The 19,661-nt window shown below is 46.0% G+C and overlaps 1 protein-coding gene across 2 annotated transcripts in view; it reads right to left on the bottom strand.

Moving 5' to 3' along the window:
- The window catches only part of Sufu (SUFU negative regulator of hedgehog signaling), a 101,479-nt gene that overhangs the window by 54,018 nt on the left and 27,800 nt on the right, over window positions 1-19,661 (bottom strand). For both annotated transcript variants that reach the window (XM_028774847.1, XM_028774849.1), the window contains exon 3: window positions 14,736-14,872. In XM_028774847.1, the coding sequence (XP_028630680.1) occupies window positions 14,736-14,872 (137 nt within the window). The remainder of the gene's footprint in view (window positions 1-14,735; window positions 14,873-19,661) is intronic.

The following is a 19,661-nucleotide window of genomic DNA, read 5'->3' as shown; positions in this document are numbered from 1 at the left end:
AAGGTGCAGAGGTAAAGTCCAGACCCTGGTTTCCTCCAGGTACTTCAGGTTCCCAGCACTCTCAGATAAAGGAAAGAGAAGTAGCATAAGTAGTTCTAGGTGACCCGACGACCCAACTGAAGGAAGAGGCAGTAATGGTTACTAGTAATAGTATTTTGGTGCTTTGGCCAGACTCCTTGCCAGGACTAAGGCAAAGCAGGAAGCAGGGTTTGCTGAGAGGCCCAGCTCTTCTGAGTCTTTAATTCTCTAGTCTTGGAGAACATCCTTAATACTGAAGTCGAGCCAGCTTTGAAGACCTAAGACTTGGAAGACTCCTCTGACTTCTGTGGACTTTAAAAGTGATATAGCATCTTCCTTGGTGCCCTGCATCTGGCAAGTAAGGACGCAGCAGCAGTCCCAGCCAGCAACACCAAGACTTTACGTCCCTTCTCAAAGGGCAGCTGGGCATAGGCACCAAACTATAAATGTGCAGACTGCATAATCTGGCAACCCACTTTAAGAATTTGTCCTCAGCTAAGGAGACATAGCCACAAGTTCCACACACATGTTCCTTGCACATTATTTGAACTGGGGGTGGGAGGCTGAGTTGAAGAAAACCTGAAAGGTCATCAAGGGAGTCTGTCATGGTCTTTCCATGCAAGGGAACACTACACACTGGCTGTCACAAACATTGCTACTGAGCTGAATTTACTCATTCCCAAGACTTCAATCTGGACAGCATGGCACACAGCTGTAATCCCAGGGCTTTGGAGGCTGAGGCATGGGGACTGCTATGAGTTTGAGGCCAGCCTGTGTTCCATAGTGACTGTCAGGGCAGCCTCAGCTACACAGTGATACTCTGTCTCAAAAATAAAAACCATCAAAGATTTCACAAAGATGACAATGGGTATAGAAAGTGTGTTTATCCCATACAGCACCTAGTAAAACTGTCCAACTAGTTTCTGTCCAGAGACACGCTCAGAAGATGACAGTCAGACAGAGGCTGCCTCAGGCTGGGTGCTACACAACGCTTGCTTTTCATTTGAACCAAACAGTTACTCTGCAAAGCTACAATAGCCAGAGAGCTCAGTGGCCAAGAGTCTCTTCTCCCAGTTCTCTGCTGTCTGCTTTAAAAACAAACAAACAAACAAACAAAAAAAAAAACAACACACATTTAATGACGTGTGTGTGTGTGTGTGTGTGTGTGTGTGTGTGTGTGTGTTTGAGAGGGTGGGGGGCATGGGAGCATGCATACAGTGGCCGTTGGAGGACAACCTGTGGATCTGATCACCTACCTCAGGTTTGGCAGTCAGCTCCTTGCCCAACTTGCTAGCCACACTTTCTTGTGAGGATGGGTAACCAAATTTCCATTTCTTTTTGCTTTTTCTGGGCTGGGATCAGAATTCAGAACTTGATGTCATATTCTCTCTCTCTCTCTCTCTCTCTCTCTCTCTCCCTCTCATCCATGTACCCCACTTCCAGTTTCTCTGTGTAGCCCTGGCTGCCCTGGAACTCACTCTCTAGGCCAGGCTGGCCTCAACTCAGAGATCTGCCTGCCTCTATTACCTGAGTGCTATGTGCTACCACTGCCCAGATCCTATTTTCTTTTTTCTTTTATTTTCTTTCTTTCTTTCTTTCTTTCTTTCTTTCTTTCTTTCTTTTTCTAGACAGGGTTTCTCTGTGTAGCCCTGGCTGTCCTCGAACTTAGAAGTCCGTCTGCCTCTGCCTCCCAAGTGCTGGGATTAAAGGTGTGCGCCCACCACTGCCCGGCTCACATTTTCTTTTTTAAAAACAAAAAATGTGGCCGGGCATGGTGGTGTATGTTGGGGGTTGATCTGGTGATGCCATGTATTCAAATGCTAATTACTGGCCTCCTAAGATCTGGCTGCAGTCCTAAGAAGCAGATTCTCAGTACACTAAATGATGTATAAATTTGCTCATCAATTTTCTCGGATTTGTTAAATAAAAGTGGCTATAGCCCATTACTGGAGAGAATAAAAGTAGGTGGGGCTTTGTTTACCAGACTGGAGGTCACAGGTAGGGACCACAAAGAGAGAGGAGAGAGAGAAAAGGAAAGTGAGAGAAGAAGAAGGAAGAAGACAGAGAGAGCAGGAGGTCTCCATTCAACAGGATAGACCGGGAGCACGTGCCGGAAAGATGTGCACCATGAGGGCAGACTGACAGAGGAGAAATGACCCAGGAGATGACGTGGACAGCAAGTACTGGGAAAATGCAGCTAGGAAACAGCTAGTCAAGGGTAGAAAAATAGTTTCAGGGTAAGTAACTGTCCAATGACTGTACTACAGCTGATTAAATAAATTTATAGGACTTTGTCTTGATTACTGAAGGACTGTCCTGGTCACATTAAGAACTAATAGAGTTATTAATAGCAATTACAACAACATTCAATCCCAGACCTGGGATGCTGAGACAAGCAGATATCTGTGAGTTTGAGGCCAGCCTGGTCTACATAATTGAGTCCAGGACAGCCAGGACTACACAGAGAAGCCTGTTCTCTCCTCTTCTCCCTGCTGTCCTCTGACTCATTTTTCATGTTTCCAGTATCACCTGGGTATTTTAGCTGTAGCAAAACAACAATAAAGTTACCTTATGGAAACGAAAATGCTCCAGCTAAGACAGACATTAGCAAGTGTGTGACTGAGAAGGGGAGGGGGATAGGTGGACTCTGGGAGGGGGGCAGTAGAGCAAGCAATCAATCAACCAGGTGTGTGATGTGAGTGGTCCCATGAAGAGAGAAAAAGGACAAAGGCTTCAGAGTTTCAGAGTTCAGGTTACCACACTGCTCAGGAGGACCCAGATACATTCAGTGGAAGCTGACAGCATCCTGTTCTCCTAAATTATCAAATCCAAACAAGGTCTGCTTGGAGGCAGATAGGCCCAGCGCTTAGAAGGGGCCATGGGCTCTCCCAAAAGCACCTTGGGGGTATGTGTCCCTGAGGTATGGGCATCTGGCAGAAACGGGCCCGGTCGCTGTTGTCCAGTCCAGCTAGTCTCGTTACAGTGTCACAGTGTTCCCAGCCTGGCTTTGGACTCCTAGGCTCAGGTGATCCTACAGTAGCCTGAGTAGTTGGGACAGCATGTCTGCCAACATCTCCCTAGAAGAGCACCAGAATGCCTTTTCTCCTCTCTGGTGCTAGCTTCCTGGACAGGGCTCTGTGATGGCTCAGGCATGCTCCTGGCACCTCATCAGAACTCTAGAAGGACAGTTACGCCTGCCACCAACTCTGCCCAGGGAGGCAAGAAGGAAGGCTTGATTGGTAGTGACATCCACTCCCAGGAATCTGAGGCAGGGAGGGCTGTGTCTGACTTACAGGTGCTAGTCATTTCCTACCCCAGAGAACTAGAAGCAAGAAAGCAGGCCAGCAGCCATCCCTTTGTATTTTTTCCCCTAATAATAAAACCATATCTCTGTAGAAAATTTCAATATGGCAGGCAGGTACAAGAAAGGAAGTAGCAATGACTCCTAGCTCCACCTGGCACACCGTCAGTGTCTCTGTGACTACCCCCTTCCAGTCATCCTCGTGTCAATAGGGCATGCTATTAGCACAACTGGGACCCACAAATATACAGTACAGCTTTCTTCTCATTTCTTTTTTCTTTGCTTGGGTTATCAGAACTGTTTCAAAAACCCAAATAAGCAACAACCAAAACAACCTCACGAACAGTATTATTGCTCCATGTGCAATGCCAGGCAGTGCACCCGGAGCTCCCACATCTAAAACTGTTTCTCAGAAGAAGTAATCATGTCTTTGAGGAGATGTACAGTTTTGACCTCAAGTTCTACGCATTTCACCTTGTTGAACTGGGGATTTGAACCCAGGAAACCTGACACTTGGCCCTCAACTCTCCAGCTGTGCAGTCTTCTTGCCTGTGGCCTACAGTGCCCCCTGCAGGGAGCATCCCTAAAATGCAGGTGACATAAACAAAGGAGTCACATTCAGCTTGAAAGCTAAGCAATTAAGACTCCACAGGGGGAGAAGAGATGAGAGACCCAGCCTAGGGGTGAATTATTTCAGCTTAGTGTCTGTTAAATAGCTGCTTCGAACTAACTAACGCTCAAGAGGCTCTAGGAGGTAAGCAAGCAGGATACAGACCCAGGGAGCCAGAAGAATTTGCCCCAGACCCACCAGCAGCTCAGCGGGAGATTATTCCCTCCCTCCTCAGGGAAGCAGTGATCCCTCTGGCTGGGATACTGAAGGCAGCTAAGGCAATTCTCAGAGCTTCTGCAACCTCAGACTCTGAACAATACCCTCTGCAGAGGTGGGAGACATTTTCCAAGTGAAAAGTTAGGCTTTTGAGACTGACCAGATATTAAGTCTGTGTGGATTTCATAGACCATGTAATGTTTATTTTGCTTTTCTGGAGCTAGAGGATTGAACCCAGGCCCTCACACATGTGACTGCACACCGGCCCTCAACCATTTAACTGCTGTTGTGGCAGGAGCATGGCATGCCAGTGGAGACAAGCATTCCGGAGCAGTCTCCTGTATAAAGCAGGTGGGCATCAGAATACGGCCTGTGGGCTATAATTGCCAACCTCTGCTCTCAGTCTTCTCTAAAAATGCTTAGCTTTATTAGCTCAGGCTAACCCACTTAGACTTTGGAGCACCCGCTCATTTCTGAGGACTGCCCTGTTTTCCTTCTGTGGCAGGAATGCAATCTTTCAGCTATTAATCTAAAGTCTTGGGAAACGTGGAGAAAGTGTTTTGACTTGCAGTTGGTCAGTATTACTAACAGATGAAAGGGGAAATATTTTACAGAACCATAGCAACCAGAAAAGAGGATAAATCAGCCAAAGGGAAAGAAATGTCAGGAAAATCAAAAAGACTAGGAGGAAGAAAAATGACGTTAATAGAAGCAGGCAGCTCCATTTGGCTTTGGTTAGCTGGCTGGGGCGGCAAGGGCAGCTTATCCAAGCCGGGAAGCAGTGGGCTCCAGCTCTTGGTGAGACAGAACATCTCCTTTCAGAGCATCAGCGAGGCAGATAGTAACACCATATTCATGTGGGTCATGCAAGAGACGCAAACGGGTGGGGCTCTGTGGCATGGTCTTACCTGGGTGGGCTCTGAGTTCATGTGTGTTTGTTAGGGGTTGGGGAGGTAGGAGGAATCAGAGCTTGATTCCCTTTGGGAGGTGGAATAATAACCTTGTGGTGTGCTGCTGAGCACAGGTTGGGCGAGGACCACAAGACCTGGAGAAAGAGAAGGCTGCAAGTCTCAGTGGTTAGAGTCTGGGGAAAGATTTCCTGAGCTACGGCTCCCAAGGACTAGGATGGCAGGACCTGAAATCCCTAAGTGATGGGCTCTTGTATAACCTCAGCACCTTCTGGGGAAGAACCACTCTCAAATGTAGGTAAGGGGCTGGAGAGACAGATGGCTTTGTGGTTAAAAGAGTACTTGTTGCTCTTGCAGAGGGTCTAGGTTCAGTGCTCAGCACTCACATGGGAGCTCACATGGTAACTCCAGTTCTAGAGGACCTGACACCCTCCTCTGGCTTCCATGGTACTCAGTGTGAACTTCATGCTCATACAATGTAGTGAAACACACACACACACACACACACACACACACACAGAGAGAGAGAGAGAGAGAGAGAGAGAGAGAGAGAGAGAGAGAGAGAGAGAAACATCAAGTCCACGCACATCTTATTAAAAGGAACAAAGTCTGCGCTCTCCAAGCCCCCCTCCCCCGCCTCTCCTTACAAGGCATTTGTAGCTTTCCACTGCCCTTAGAATCAATTCCAGACTCAGTCCTGACTTGCCTCAAGGCCCAGCACTTTCCCATCCAGGCTGCACCTCCAGCCACCCGTGCAGCCTGGCCTCCCTCTCCCTTAGCTGGCTGAGGAGGGCTTTTTCCCTCCTCCAGGGCTCACACATGCTGTTTCTCTCTGCCAAAACTGTTTTTCTCTTCCCTCTTCCTCCAGTCTGTCCTTTGCCGACCCTGTGATCTAGACGCTGCCACCGCTTTCACGTTTCGGAGCCCTTTGCTCCTCCCTTCGGTGATCTACAGAATCCAGCTCTCCTTAGCTTCTCCCAGCGCTGTCTCGTCTTGTGACAGGGCCTGCTTCTTTCACTTCAGCTTCCCCAGCATCAGTAGACCCCAGTGTGCAGCAGGCACACAAGTAAATAATGCAAAGAGGAAAATGTTCTTTTCCACCAGCCCCTCCCTCCTGCAAAGCCGGGCTGGCTCATCAAATGTTCTTGGAGGCACATGGCTGAAGCTGCCGAACTCAGAGAATTCTGAAGGCCATGTCTACTTGAGCTTTAAAATGAACTACTATTTATTTCATTTGTTTTTACTTTTTAGATAGGGTCTCATATGTAGCGGTTCTGGTGTTGAACTCACTATGTAGCTAAAGATGACCTCCAACTCCTGACTCTCCTGCTTTCACCTCTGATATACAGGATGAGCCTGCCATGCCCTGGCTGCTACAATTTCTTTTATAAACAGAAAAAAGAGAAATGTTTTAAGAACCAATTCTGTGCTGCCAGTCTGTCAGTACCACAGATTTGATTCAACTGGTTGGTTGTCCCCATCTGGAGGCTCAAGAAAAGGTCCCCGTTGCAATCACCCTGTCTTCCTATTTGAGTCTGAACTGTCATGAGGCTGCCATAAAGAGCAGCAGGCAAGGGCACTGGAACGTCCACTGTGTCAATCACAAGGGTTGGGACCATGATTCTCCTGAAAACTCAAGTCAAACTGGTCTGGAATTTGTGGTTAAGACTTGCTGATGGCAGAACTGAGTGAAGATGCCCTCTCCAGGAACTCTAAAGCACAGCTCAGGAATCAAGTCCTGCAGAACCAGAGTTGGCAGGGCTTCCTCCTAAGGAAACCCAGAGGGTAGGTAAGAGAAAGAGTAAGCTGACCAAAAAGTTAAAATCTTCCAAAAGACTCTGCCAGGGGCTAGATTTGATTCTAAATCTGCAGGTGAAATGGCAGCTACCTGCCCCACAACTATGAGGAAAGTATCTTTCCTCATGATACTCTTGTACTGTCCCAGATCCCGACCAGTATGCAAGGTTCCTTTGACCCCTGATGCCTTATTCTCTTTATGTTGATATAGAAATACCTGAGGCTGGCCCACTTATAATGCAAAGATGTTTATTAGGCTTGTGACTCTGCTAGCTAGAGGTTCCAAACAGCAGCGTGCTGTAATTCTGGTGAGGGATTCCTAACTCTGTCACAACAGTTTTTGATGCTACCTGAATGTGAAATGATCTGGTCCCCAGCAGGCAGCAGTGGGACACTGGGAACAAGCCTTTAAGGTTAAGCCAGCCTCTGGTTCTAGCCTACACTGTTTACTGTGAACAAGACTTCACAGGTTCCTGCTACATCCGCCTTGTAGTTTTCGTCTCTGTGAAACCCTCAGTCAAATAACCCATTCCTCTCTCAAGCTGTCCCTGGCAGGTATTAGTCACAGCAGCAAGAGAAGTAGCAAATATAACAGAGAGAAAGCAGGGAGGTGCCAGGCAGTGGTGGCACACACATTTAATCCCAGCATTCCAGAGGCAGAGGCAGGTGATCTCTGAGTTCAAGGTTAGCCTGGTTTACAGAGCTATTTTTAGGACAGCCAGGACTACCCTGTCTCAAAAACCAAAACCAAAACCAACCAACCAGACAGACAGAAGCAGGAAGGGAACTGGGCATGAGCAGAGGAGACCAACGTGTGGCTGGCCTTCCTTTGTAACAGGCTTGCTCTCTTGCCCACAGAAGACAGCATGGTAGGTTCCAGTCCCTCTTGTCTCTACTGCCCAGTAAACAACTGATTCTGCTAGCTAGAGCCACACCCACTCTTTCTCTGCCAATAGTTACCCTTTGGCCTAAGGCCCCTCCCCCCTCTCGCTGGTTGGAAGTAAGGGTGAGGGGGATCTGAGGGAGACCCAGGGCTATACCTGAGCTTGGGCAGGAACAATGGTGGTTAAATGACACAAGCAGAACCACTTGGAAGGCTGGCTTTCCAGGACTGACATACAAGTGCTAGGAGAACAATCATCCATCTACCGGCTGCAAACCCAGAGCCTGGGAGCAGGACTCATGCTGTCATCACTCCTGGCCAATGAAGGCCACTCTGTGGAATAAGACCAATGCACAGCACCGCAGCCCCACCTTAGCTCCCCACCTCTCAGCAAACCTTCCAGGGGGCTGGTCAGAGCTGAGGCTAGGGCCCACCTGACACCCTTCAGAGCAAACTCCAGAGGCTACCTGCTATGGTCTGATGGCTCAGTGTGGACATTGCTGCCCCCCACTCTATGCCCACCAGAGTTCATCCTCGTGCCCTTGCTTGCCACCGGCCTAGTATTTGGATCCGAAAAGTGGGTCTTAACATTCACTCGTGACTACACTGCTCAGCATGTCCTCACACACAACTGGAAGAGGGTAGAGGACTCTGTGAACGTAATGGGTTTAGAGTGGACAGAAGAGAAAGGCAAGATCATCACACATGGAGATCATTTACACACGGAGGGTATACCTGTGCACACACCAAGCAAAAAACACACATGTTCTATATATATAATTATATGTGACCCTGACAGAATGCAACCACACAGGGGTTAGTGACAGCTACAAGCCACAAGGAGGGGCTCTATCATCAGCTGAGCATGATCCACTCTGAGAGTCTGATTAGCCTAAATCTAATCTAAAGGACAGTCAATCATACTATAGAGATTCTGCACCTTAGTCAAAATTAACTATATGGCCCCACTAAACCATACAGAGTCTATTACATTTAGAACAGGGCTTCCAAGGTGTACTGGCTGGTTTTGTGTGTCAACTTGACACAGCTTGGAGTTATTACAGAGGAAGAGGAAATGTCTCCATGAGATCCAGCTGTAAGGCATTTTCTCAATTAGTGATCAAGGGGGAGCACCCAGCAAATTGTGGGTGGTGCCATCCCTGGGCTGGTAGTCCTGGGTTCTATAAGAAAGCAAGCTGAGTAAGCCAGGGGAAGCAAGACAGTAAGCAGCATCCCTCCATGGCCTCTGAATCAGGTCCTGCCTCCAAGTTCCTCCCCTGTGTGAGTTCCTATCCTGACTTTCTTTGGCGATGAACAGCAATGTGGAAGTGTAAGCGGAATAAACCCTTTCCTCCCCAGCTACCTTCTTGGTTATAATGTTTGTCCAGGAATAGAACCCCTGACTAAGATACAAGGCAAGCACCTAAAGCAACTACATAAATCAAGGAACAGCCAGGCATGATGGTACACACTTTTGTCTCCAGCACCTAGGAGGTAGAAACATGGAATGAGACCCTGTGTCTCGAAAAACAATAACAAATAAAAACGAATAAAAAAACCGCCAGACCAAACCAAGCTCGGTTTTAAATATCTATAACATTATCTACAAAATGAGTAACTATATCTGCATTACTACTGCTGGCTTTCTAAGACAGTGCAGAAAGCAAGATATTACCAAACAAAGCAGCAAGCAACCAAACCACAACTTCACAAACCACTTGCTGATCCACACAGTCTGTTTTCTCTGCCTGCCTTCCTTCCTTCCTTCCTTCCTTCCTTCCTTCCTTCCTTCCTGTCATAGTCTTCTCCCCCACCCCCTCTCTTTCCAATCCATATGGTCTTGAAGACCAAGTAGGATCAAGTAAGAATAACGGCAGATGACAAAAGGAAGGAAAGGGTGCAGGTGTGGGGCGTGCCGGGAAGAGCAGCAGTGAGAGCATAGGCCACTTGAACTTTCTGGAGACCTGGCTCATGTCTCCCTTTAGGTGTTGGTTATGTGGGCCCATTCAGTTTATGAAAATTCATCACTCTGTGTACAACTGTCTTTTATTTGCCTGAAGTAATTGTCATCTCTGAGGCTTATTGTCTCTGCTAACCTAGGCCTAGTCCTGGAAGTTTCTAGCCTCCATACAACCTAATCTAGGCCTAGAATGTTTCAGCCTCTGAGACTTAATGCTAAATAAGCTCACCCTTGCTCTTTCTGAGCTCTGGCTGGATCAACTCAGCTGTTCCGGCTTCATCTCCTCTCCAAGCCAACTGATTCAAACTGGCTGCTGCTTACAGCTTCTGACTGAATTGCTCTGCTTAGCCTCAAACTAACTCTGGCTAATCTTCTGGCTCCTTCTCCTTCTCTGGCTCGTCCTGTCTTCACTGTGTCTAGCTTGTTCTCTCTTCAGTCTGTCTCTGGGAAACTCTCCTGGTAAAGCTGCCCCTTTCTCCTCTCCATGCTGCTCTCCCCTAGGCAGCCTGCTCTTCCTCTCTCTCCTCATGAGAGTTGAGCATACCCTATTCTGTCAAACCTTTCTCTGATTTGTCACTTCGTCTGCCAACCAGATAGACATCACTTTCAAACATGGTACTTCCTTCTACAGACTAACTTTCCCTTCATCGTTTGGGATTAAAGGTGTGTGCTAAGGCTGAGCCACACCATTTTTTTTTTTCAGTAGATAACACAATCTTCGGGTTCACAGTGGGATCAAATATCCTGCAACATTCCATGTACAGTTACATATGCACTTTGAACACAGATTTTCATGAATAAAAAGCTTTTTGAAGGCATCAGGCACACAGCACATGTGGTGCACACCCATATATGTAGGCAGTCACACATATGCATACAATAATAGTAAGTTTTCAAATACATATGGCAGATAGCTCCTGAGGAACTATAGCCAGGGTTGTCCTCCTATCTAACATACAAGCGCACAACACACATGGAGCTGAAGACACACATATCAAAGTTTTAAAACATAAAAGCTAAATATAACATATAAAATATAAATATGACATAAAAACATCTATTAAAAACATAAAAACCTAAGAGGATTTTGGAGATTTTTATAAATGCTTTTTTTTTAACCATGCTCCATTTTCCAAGAACTCCAAGACTGTCGCCCTATTGAGCATTAGTGTTGTTTAACACTGAGCCAGCCATCATAGAGCAAGTAGCCATGTATACAAGCAGCATTTATCCACATGGATGATTCTCAAATTTCTCATTGTACAGCCTGTGGCATCAGGTAGACCAGATGTCTTCCCAGCTCCTATCAATACAACACTGGGGTAAAGTGCACTTCATTCATTATGTGGGCTCACCTCCTGCCTTCACACTGTGATCTTGAATGGGTCACTAACCTCAATGTTGTCTTCTACAACTGTAAAGCTGACATAACCCTGTGTTCCATCCCCAGTATGAAAAAGAAAAGTACGTAACCTGAGCATAGCGGCCTACCACTCAGGAAACTAAGGCAGGAGAATACCAAGTACAACGTCAGTCTGGTTTCCATAGAAAGATGTGTCTGTAAGCACAAAATCAACAAAACCAGTGTGCCTACCCTTGCACGAGGCACACAAGGTACGCTGACAATTCAGTCCTTATCCTCACTTCCATTTGGGCCTTAGCCTAAAATCAGGGACCACTGTCCCCTCCTCATCATAATCCTGCGGTTCAGTAACTTACTATTAGTCTCTGTCAACTTAAAGTAGACTTGTTTAACTATTTGGTTGTGGGTGTTTTTTTTATTTGTTTTATTTTGTTTTGTTTTGAGGCAGTCTCACTATATAGCCCAAGTTGGCTTTTAACTCAAGAGTTTCCCAGACTCTGTCTCCCTGATGCCAGGATTATAGGTGTGATCTATACTACCCAATTTACCTATTACTTAAATAGTACAATGGTATCATAGAAAATCTAGAAACTAAGAAGTTGGGTATTCCAGTTAAGGGTGTAGTCACCCTGTTGTTCTGAATCCCCAATCAGTTACACTGGAGATGCTGTACGTGGAGCCACTGTTGCAGAAGGGACTTAGAGCACACACTTATCAACACACACTTAAGAGCCACAAATTTTAGTGCTAAAATTTTCAATCCTATAGGAAAGTTAGAAGGAATAAAATGAATATCAGATACCCTCTCCTTAACTCATTAATAGCACGCTGCCCTTGCTTTCTTTCTCTAGTGTCTTACTTTTTTACTGAACCATTTACTATCATTTTATCTATAGACACTTCAGCCTTTGTCTCCCAACAACAGAGACATTACCCCGTATAATCGCAATACCACAGCCACACGAGGAACTAACTTCACAGCAGTGGGACACTAGCACCTAACATACAGTCCACAGTCACATTTCCCCAGCTGTCCACAAATCTCTCTCAAGGATCAAACTTTGTCTGTGAACCACCATGTTTCTGCAAATCTTAGTCCTACTAGGTACAGGAATCCAGGAGGCTGTGCTGTAGAATGTCCCACAGTGTGGCTGGAACTCACGCTTGGATCCAGGAACAGTGCCACTCAGCTGATTCTCATACTTGGCTCTGCAGCATGGTCAGACACACAGTAACACTCTGTTAGCAGTGATGCTGTGCTTGATCCTTTGGGGGATCAAGGTGACATCTGCTGAGGCCTTTCTTTCTCAGGATAATTCCCCCCCAAAGATGTACTTATTTTTGTTTTATGTGTATGAGTATTTTGTCTGCATGTATGTCTATACACCCATAAATTCTCTCAGCTCATGGAGGCTAGAAAAAGGAGTTGGCTCCCCTGGAACTTAGAGGTTGTGAGCCACCATACCCAAGCTGGAAACTCTACTCAGGTCCTCCATAAGAATGTCCAGTGCTTTTAACCAGCTTGTCTTTTTCCTATCAATAAATAAGTAATCTGTAGACTGAATCTTTGAGTTCTTGTCTCTTTTTTTTTTTTTTTTTTTTTTTTTTTTTTTTTTTTTTGGTTTTTCGAGACAGGGTCTCTCTGTGTAGTCCTGGCTGTCCTGGAACTCACTCTGTAGACCAGGCTGGCCTCGAACTCAGAAATCCACCTGCCTCTGCCTCCCAAGTGCTGGGATTAAAGGCGTGCGCCACCACTGCCCGGCGAGTTCTTGTCTCCTAACAACTTTTTTTTTTAAATTAACACATTACTTACTGAGGATGAAGGTGCATGCCACGGCACACATGTGGAAGTCCGAGGACAATTTGAGGGAGCTGATTCTCTTCACATCTGGTTTCTGGGAACCAGAGACAGGCTTGGCAGTAAGCACCTTTACCCACTGAGCCATCTCATCAGCTCCTAACACACACTCTCTTTTAATGTAATAAATTACGTTTATTTGTGTGTATATGTATGTGGGCACATGTTCCCTGGCATACATATGGCGGTCAGAGGACAACTTGAAGGAGTTGGTTTTCTCCTTCTACCATGTGGGTTCCAGGGATCAAACTCAGGTGGCCAGGTATAGTAGCAAGCACTTTACCTAATGAGCTATTTCCCCAGTCCCCTAACCAACTTTTTTCCTTTTGTGGGTTTGAGACAGGGTTTCTCTGTGTAGCCCTGGCTATGCTGGAACTCTCTCTGTAGACCAGGCTGGCCTCAAAGTCACAGATACTGTCTCTGCCTCCTAAGTGTTGGAATTAAAAGTGTGCACCACCATCACCTCTTTAACCAGTTAGAGAGGATTTGAACAGCTTGGGCTATATGTCAAGACTCTGTATCAAAAGAAAAGGGCAGGGGGTGGAGTGTAAGATAAAACAGTCACTAGTGAAATTTATTTTGTATGTGAATGAGTATTTGCAAATAAGATCCTATTTCCACTGATTTGCATTATAACTTCAAAATGACTTCACATTAGAAACTACTGTGATTTTGTAGCATCTGTTTTATACTTCTCTGACCTCCGTCTACCTGAGCAGGAACACACGTGAGTACATTAACAAACAGTGGCTGGAGGACCTGTTTCTACAAGCAAGAAGTTGCCTCATCTTTAGAGCCCCATCCCAATAGCATATCAAAATCTACATCAAAGAAAAATCTATTTTCAAAGTTAGACCCGGTGGCACAGGCCTGTAATCGGGCTAAAGAGTGAATTCAAGGTCAGCTTGGACGACTTAATGAGACACTGCTCAACATAAAAATATGTAGGCTGGATATGGGTCAGTGTCAGACCACTTGCCTTTATGTATAAGGCCCCAGGTTAATCCCTGTCAAAACACACTCTCTCTCTCTCTCTCTCTCTCTCTCTCTCTCTCTCTCTCTCTCACACACACACACACACACACACACACACACACACACACACACACACTCCTAGGTTTACATGTTCCCTATAATCCCAGCACTTGGAGGCTAAGAGAGGTGGATCTTCACAGTGACTTTCAAGCTAGCCAAGGTCATTATGTTAGTGAGGAGAGGATGGGAAGTGAGAGGAAGCAGGCTACATATCAAATCAAAGAAGCAGAATCTAGGTCACATAAGTACTCTGAACCTCCTGAACATTAGCTACAGAGAGTATTCAGGAGCTCTGAAGCCTCCACAGGCTGGAGGGTTCTGGCACAGTGACCTAAGAAAGTAAGAACAACATTCCCAGCACAAAGGCCTTACCCAAGATCCATTGCAGCAGTCCCCAGCAGGCAGTGGGAGCAAAGGACAATGTCTTGGAGGGCATTCGAATAATCTACTTCAGTTGTGATTTTAGCATCCCCTCCACCCTGTGAGGGAAGGGAACAAGCTCCAGTCTACTATTCTTCCAGACTGAGCCAAAATGCGTCTGTGTGCTTGAGGCCTGGAAACACACACAGAGACAACCAGGCCGCTGGGAACGGGGAAGAGGTTAGTGATGACAGACAGCAACAAAGCCTCAGGGTATCAGGACACTGACACAATCTCTGTATGCTAAGGTCCACATAGTTTTCTACCCACAAAAGGACTCTGCAGACATCAAAATATACCTGCAAGTTCCCAAAGCCTACCAAGCCGATGGTCACAGGACCAGCACACAAACCTCTGGGCCATTACCTGACTGGAAGACGTATCGGGCTAGGCCCTGCATCAGCTCTGCTGGCCATGTTGGTGGGGCAGACTCCCCAGTTTCTCTCTTCAGACGAAATGTCAATTCAAAACCAAATCCACTTGGCCCATCTGTTCCTGTAAACCTGAAAGGAATAAACATTTTCAGTTTAACTACCATAGGACAAAGTTCCGTAAAGTCTTTGTGTGGTGTCCCCATATGCAAATGCAAAACAAAAACAAACTCAGTGGAGATTCCAGGGTGAAGAAGTCTCTCCAAAGCCCTCTTTACCAGTGAGCTGGGGATGTACATGTATGATGTCAGCCGAGCCAAAGACCTACACTGCTACTTTTTTTTTTTTTTTTGAGTTATAGCTTCCAGATTTATGGTTCTAGATATTCTCTTTGTATAATAGAGGAACCACTACTGAAAATCTCCCTTATGTTCCTCACTTACTCAAACCATTAGTAAGCACCGAATTTGCTAAGGACACAAATCCTGTGATCCAACAACACAGCTTGTGCTCTGTGAAGACAGCCTTCCTCCATCCTGCCTTTGGGGAGACCAGGTCTCCAGTGCACCAGGACTCTTAGCTGCACTGACTGGCTTCCTGAATCTACACGTGAGTCAGGTCCTAAGGCAGAATGAAATACTGAGAGGGCCCTCTCATCTCAAGGTCATCGAATACCACTCGCTACCCCGAATGAGCACTCCTTAGTCACGGGACCTCAAAGCAGAACAGCAACAGGATGAGGAAGAGTACAGTTTCTGTGACCACACTCCTTAGGGTGACTGTAAGCATGAGGTCTGAATGCCTGACTCTTTTGTTAGGAAGCACGCAGGAGCCCTGAGTCTCAGGGAAACAGATTACTGCTAGACAGGGCAACAATGTTATCCAAGAGCAGAATGTGGTTGGTAGGATGCCATACCTACTCAGGCGAGGGAGGTATCCAGGTAGGCATCCCCAAGAGCTCCACAAAGCTTGCCAGGATGAGAAGGGTTAAGAACTAAAGTATGTTCATCATGTAATTTTGAGTAATTATATCTTGTACAAACATGAACCACAATGATTATACACATGTAAACTCCCAAGCATACAAACACAAACCATAAGCTAAAATGACAGCTGACACCTTCCTCTTACCTCTAGCAAGCTGAAGACACAATTGCTGTTCAGCCCTAGAACTCCTTGCAGCATCCTTCCTAGGTCATCATCCCCCAGAGGCTGGGATGGGACACTGGGTAGAAGGAAACCCCTGAGCCTTAGAAACTGACCTGAGTCCCAGCTTTGGCTCTGTGTGCTTGGGCAGGTGCAGTTAGATCCAGCTCCATTGAACCATTGGGGAGAGATCACTCTGAGAAGCTGCCTTTCTGACTGAAGAGGCATCCTTAGAAATCATCACAGTCAAAGGAAGTGTGTGTGCTTTTCTTATTTCTTTGGTTACCATGTGGGAAGCAGAATCTATTTAGAGACTACACATATGGATTTTTGGAGACAAGGCTACAAGTTGCTTAAAGTGACACTATTTACACTCTTTGTTTCCTTGATGAGTTGCCATGTTGGGGTTAAATCCACATACAGTCTGAGGAAACAGCTATGTACATTGAGGATGCTTCCCAGAAACTCCAGGTTTGGGGGACCCCAGGTTTGGAAGAGTTTGAAAATCCAGAGTTACAAGAGATTAACTTTAAAACTCTGTAAGAAGGTTGGGGCATGGTGGTGCACTGCCTTTCATCTTAGCACTGGAGAGGCAGAGAAAACTCAGTGGACTCTAGGCTACCCAGGGCTATAGAACCCTGTCTCAAAAATCAACAACTAAATAAAACTCTACACAGGGAGATGGGTCACTAGGGCAAAAGGAAGATCTCAAGCAGCCACCAAGTAGAGACAGCTTTGTAAAGTGTATTAGACTATTATTCCAGGGCTTTCATCTTGGGCCAAGGAAAATACATGATTTCTAACCACAAAAACTTGAGGAACAGACTTAAAGGAGCATATGCGTTATAGAGCACACCGCACAGTGGAGAGAATCCATGGTGCAGAGAGAGAACACTGAGTCATTTGCACCCACACCACACCACACCACACCACATCTCTTCCCTGAAGAAAGCTGTGTGCACACACATGTATGACTGTGCATTCACACACACACACATATGCAGACCATCTGTCTCCACATAGGGTGGTTTCTAAGCCAGCTCTGTGGTGGGCAGGCCAGCTCTTACTTGGCTGAGGAGGGACAGACCCAGCCAGATGGTCTCCACCTGTGTTTGATTACCACCCACCAGGCTGGCTGGACACAACCTCAACACTCCAAAACACAAGCCTGGGATGGCCAGCCTTAGGATAAACACATGACCTGGGCCTGTCAGATTTCTTTTTCAAAGCAGGCTGTCCAGGCAATAACAGCCACGCAACAAGACCATTCAATGTTTAGAGTTCCCCACAGGGGCTTGGCTTGGTCTGGACCACTTCACACAAAGGCTGCTCTGCCAAAGAGGGTATGTCTGATCAGAGAATGGAGTCACTCCAAGGGAACAGCTGTCTTTCATGTCTTCTAGGATGAAATATGAGAGCAAAGAGACATGTTCACACTCACACTCTCACACACGCGTGCCCCCTCACCAACTCACACATACTCATGTACCCACACTACACACATATAAACAAATTAGCTTACAAAGTAAAAAAGTAATTTAATGTTAATTAATTATTGAAGAAGATTTTTTGGAAAGTTATGTGTCAGTGATTATAAAGTCTACATAATGCGTCATCATGTCCCGGGGTGTGTCTGCGAGGCCCAGGTCATGTGCATAATGGTTTTTAGCTTTTTTGTGGGTAAGATTTCTTCACTATGTATGAGTGCACATGTACTGGGGTGGCAGGGACCACATGCCCTGGCACAAATGGGGCTATCAAAGAACAATCTGCAGGAGCAATTCTCTCCTTCCCTGTGGACCCAGGTCGGCAGGCTCTTAAACGGCCTCTCTTCGCTGAGCCTCCTACCAGCCCCACCAAAAAAACCTCTTATGCCACATTTTCTTCCTTCCTTCCTTCCTCTCTTCCTTCCTCCCTTTCTTTCTCTCTCTCTTTCTTTCTTTTCTTTCTTTCTTTCTTTCTTTCTTTCTTTCTTTCTTTCTTTCTTTCTTTCTTTCTTTCTTTCTTTCTTTTCAGATAGGGTCACACTAAATATACTTGGATGGTTTGAAACTCATTGACTAGACCAATCTTACCCTGAACTCACACGATCTGCTTCCCTTCATCTCCCAAGTGCTGGGATTAAAGGTATGCACCACCATGCCTGGCAACCTTTTCCTAGGTTTTGATATACAACTATTGCAGTGTTAACAACCATATACAGTATCTGGTATATTAACATGCTATATAGGCTTGTAGTTGAGGAGTGACAGGCTGTGCCATATGCTGTCAGGTTATACCATATAGGTCTGTGTAAGTACACTATATGATGTTCAAAAAACAGCAGAGCCCGGCGATACGTTTGTTAGAATGAACCCCCATTAATCAATGTATGAGGGTGTATGCCTCACAAGAATGTGATAAAATGCTCAACCTCACTCAAAATGAGGGGGATGGAAATGGGAGCAAATTAATCACTGAGCCTGCCTATCAGATCAGCAAGCATTGACAAGTAAGTATAATGCTACACTTTGTCGGTGGGGTTACAGGAGAGAGGAATTCTCACAGGGCTGCTGGGAGCACAGTTAATACAAATGCTAAGGAGGAGAATCTAGCAATACTTAACAAAACTACATGCATGGTTACTACCTCCAAAATCTGTGCCTTCAAACTACTACAAACTACCTAAGATCTCATTTATGTGAAGTGGGGCAAAGATTTATCTGAAGCTGTAAGAAAGAATGTAGAAAGCAGGGACTCTGGAGTCGAAGGTCAGTCTTTTTTTTTTTTTAAGATTTACTTTAATTATGGATATGGATATGTATATGTCTGTGTGCAGGTATGTACACAAGTGCAAATGACCATGGAAGGGAGAGATGTCAAATATTCCTTGAGACAGTTACAGGCAGTTGTAAACCACACAAGCACGGGTGCTGGGAACCAAACGTGAATTGTCTGGAAGAACAACAAACACACTTAACCACTGAGCAACCCTGACCCTTAAGATTTTATTTTAATTTTAATTAAATGTATGTACACACATGAGCTCATGGAGGCGAGAGGCATTATATCTCCTGGAGCTGAAAATTACAGATAACTAGCTAGGAAACAAATGCAAGCATCCTGCAAAAGCAGTAAGCACTCTTAACTGTAGAGCTGTCTCCAGTCCCTCAAGGTCATTCTGATCTTAGCAAGTTGGAGGCCAACCTAGGCGAGCTACTTGAGACAACTGTCTCAAAAACAAAAAACAAACAAAACAAACAACCCCCCAAAAAAACCCAACCCCCCCAAACCCAAACCACCAACAACAAAAACCCTCACCTGCACAATAAGCCAACAAGACCAGCCAGCACACCAACAGTCAGGACTAACTGGACTCAGTAGACGCTTAAGAAAACAAAACACTTCAAAGAATAGGACGTGAAAGGGACGGGTTCCGCTGGGGACTCCCAGAGGGACGGAGGAAAGGAGCTGAAAGTAGATATGGTCAGGAAACGCTGTCACATGTAGGAAACTGCTGAAGAATAAAGTATAGTTTTCTTTTTCTATTCACTTTACATTCTAATCACTGCCCCCTCCCCTCCTCCCCTCACAGTCTCTCCCCTCAGCCCCTCACACAGTCTCTCCCCTCCTCCCCTCACAGTCTCTCCCCTCAGCCCCTCACACAGTCTCTCCCCTCCTCCCCTCACAGTCTCTCCCATCAGCCCCTCACACAGTCTCTCCCCTCAGCCCCTCACACAGTCTGTCCCCTCAGCCCCTCACACAGTCTCTCCCCTCCTCCCCTCACAGTCTCTCC

The sequence above is a fragment of the Grammomys surdaster genome, unplaced genomic scaffold, assembly GCF_004785775.1.
Source record: "Grammomys surdaster isolate TR1022 unplaced genomic scaffold, NIH_TR_1.0 66, whole genome shotgun sequence".
Classification (NCBI taxonomy): domain Eukaryota; kingdom Metazoa; phylum Chordata; class Mammalia; order Rodentia; family Muridae; genus Grammomys; species Grammomys surdaster.
The sequence above is the reverse complement of the archived record's forward strand: the minus strand, read 5'-3'. Positions and strand labels throughout refer to the sequence as shown.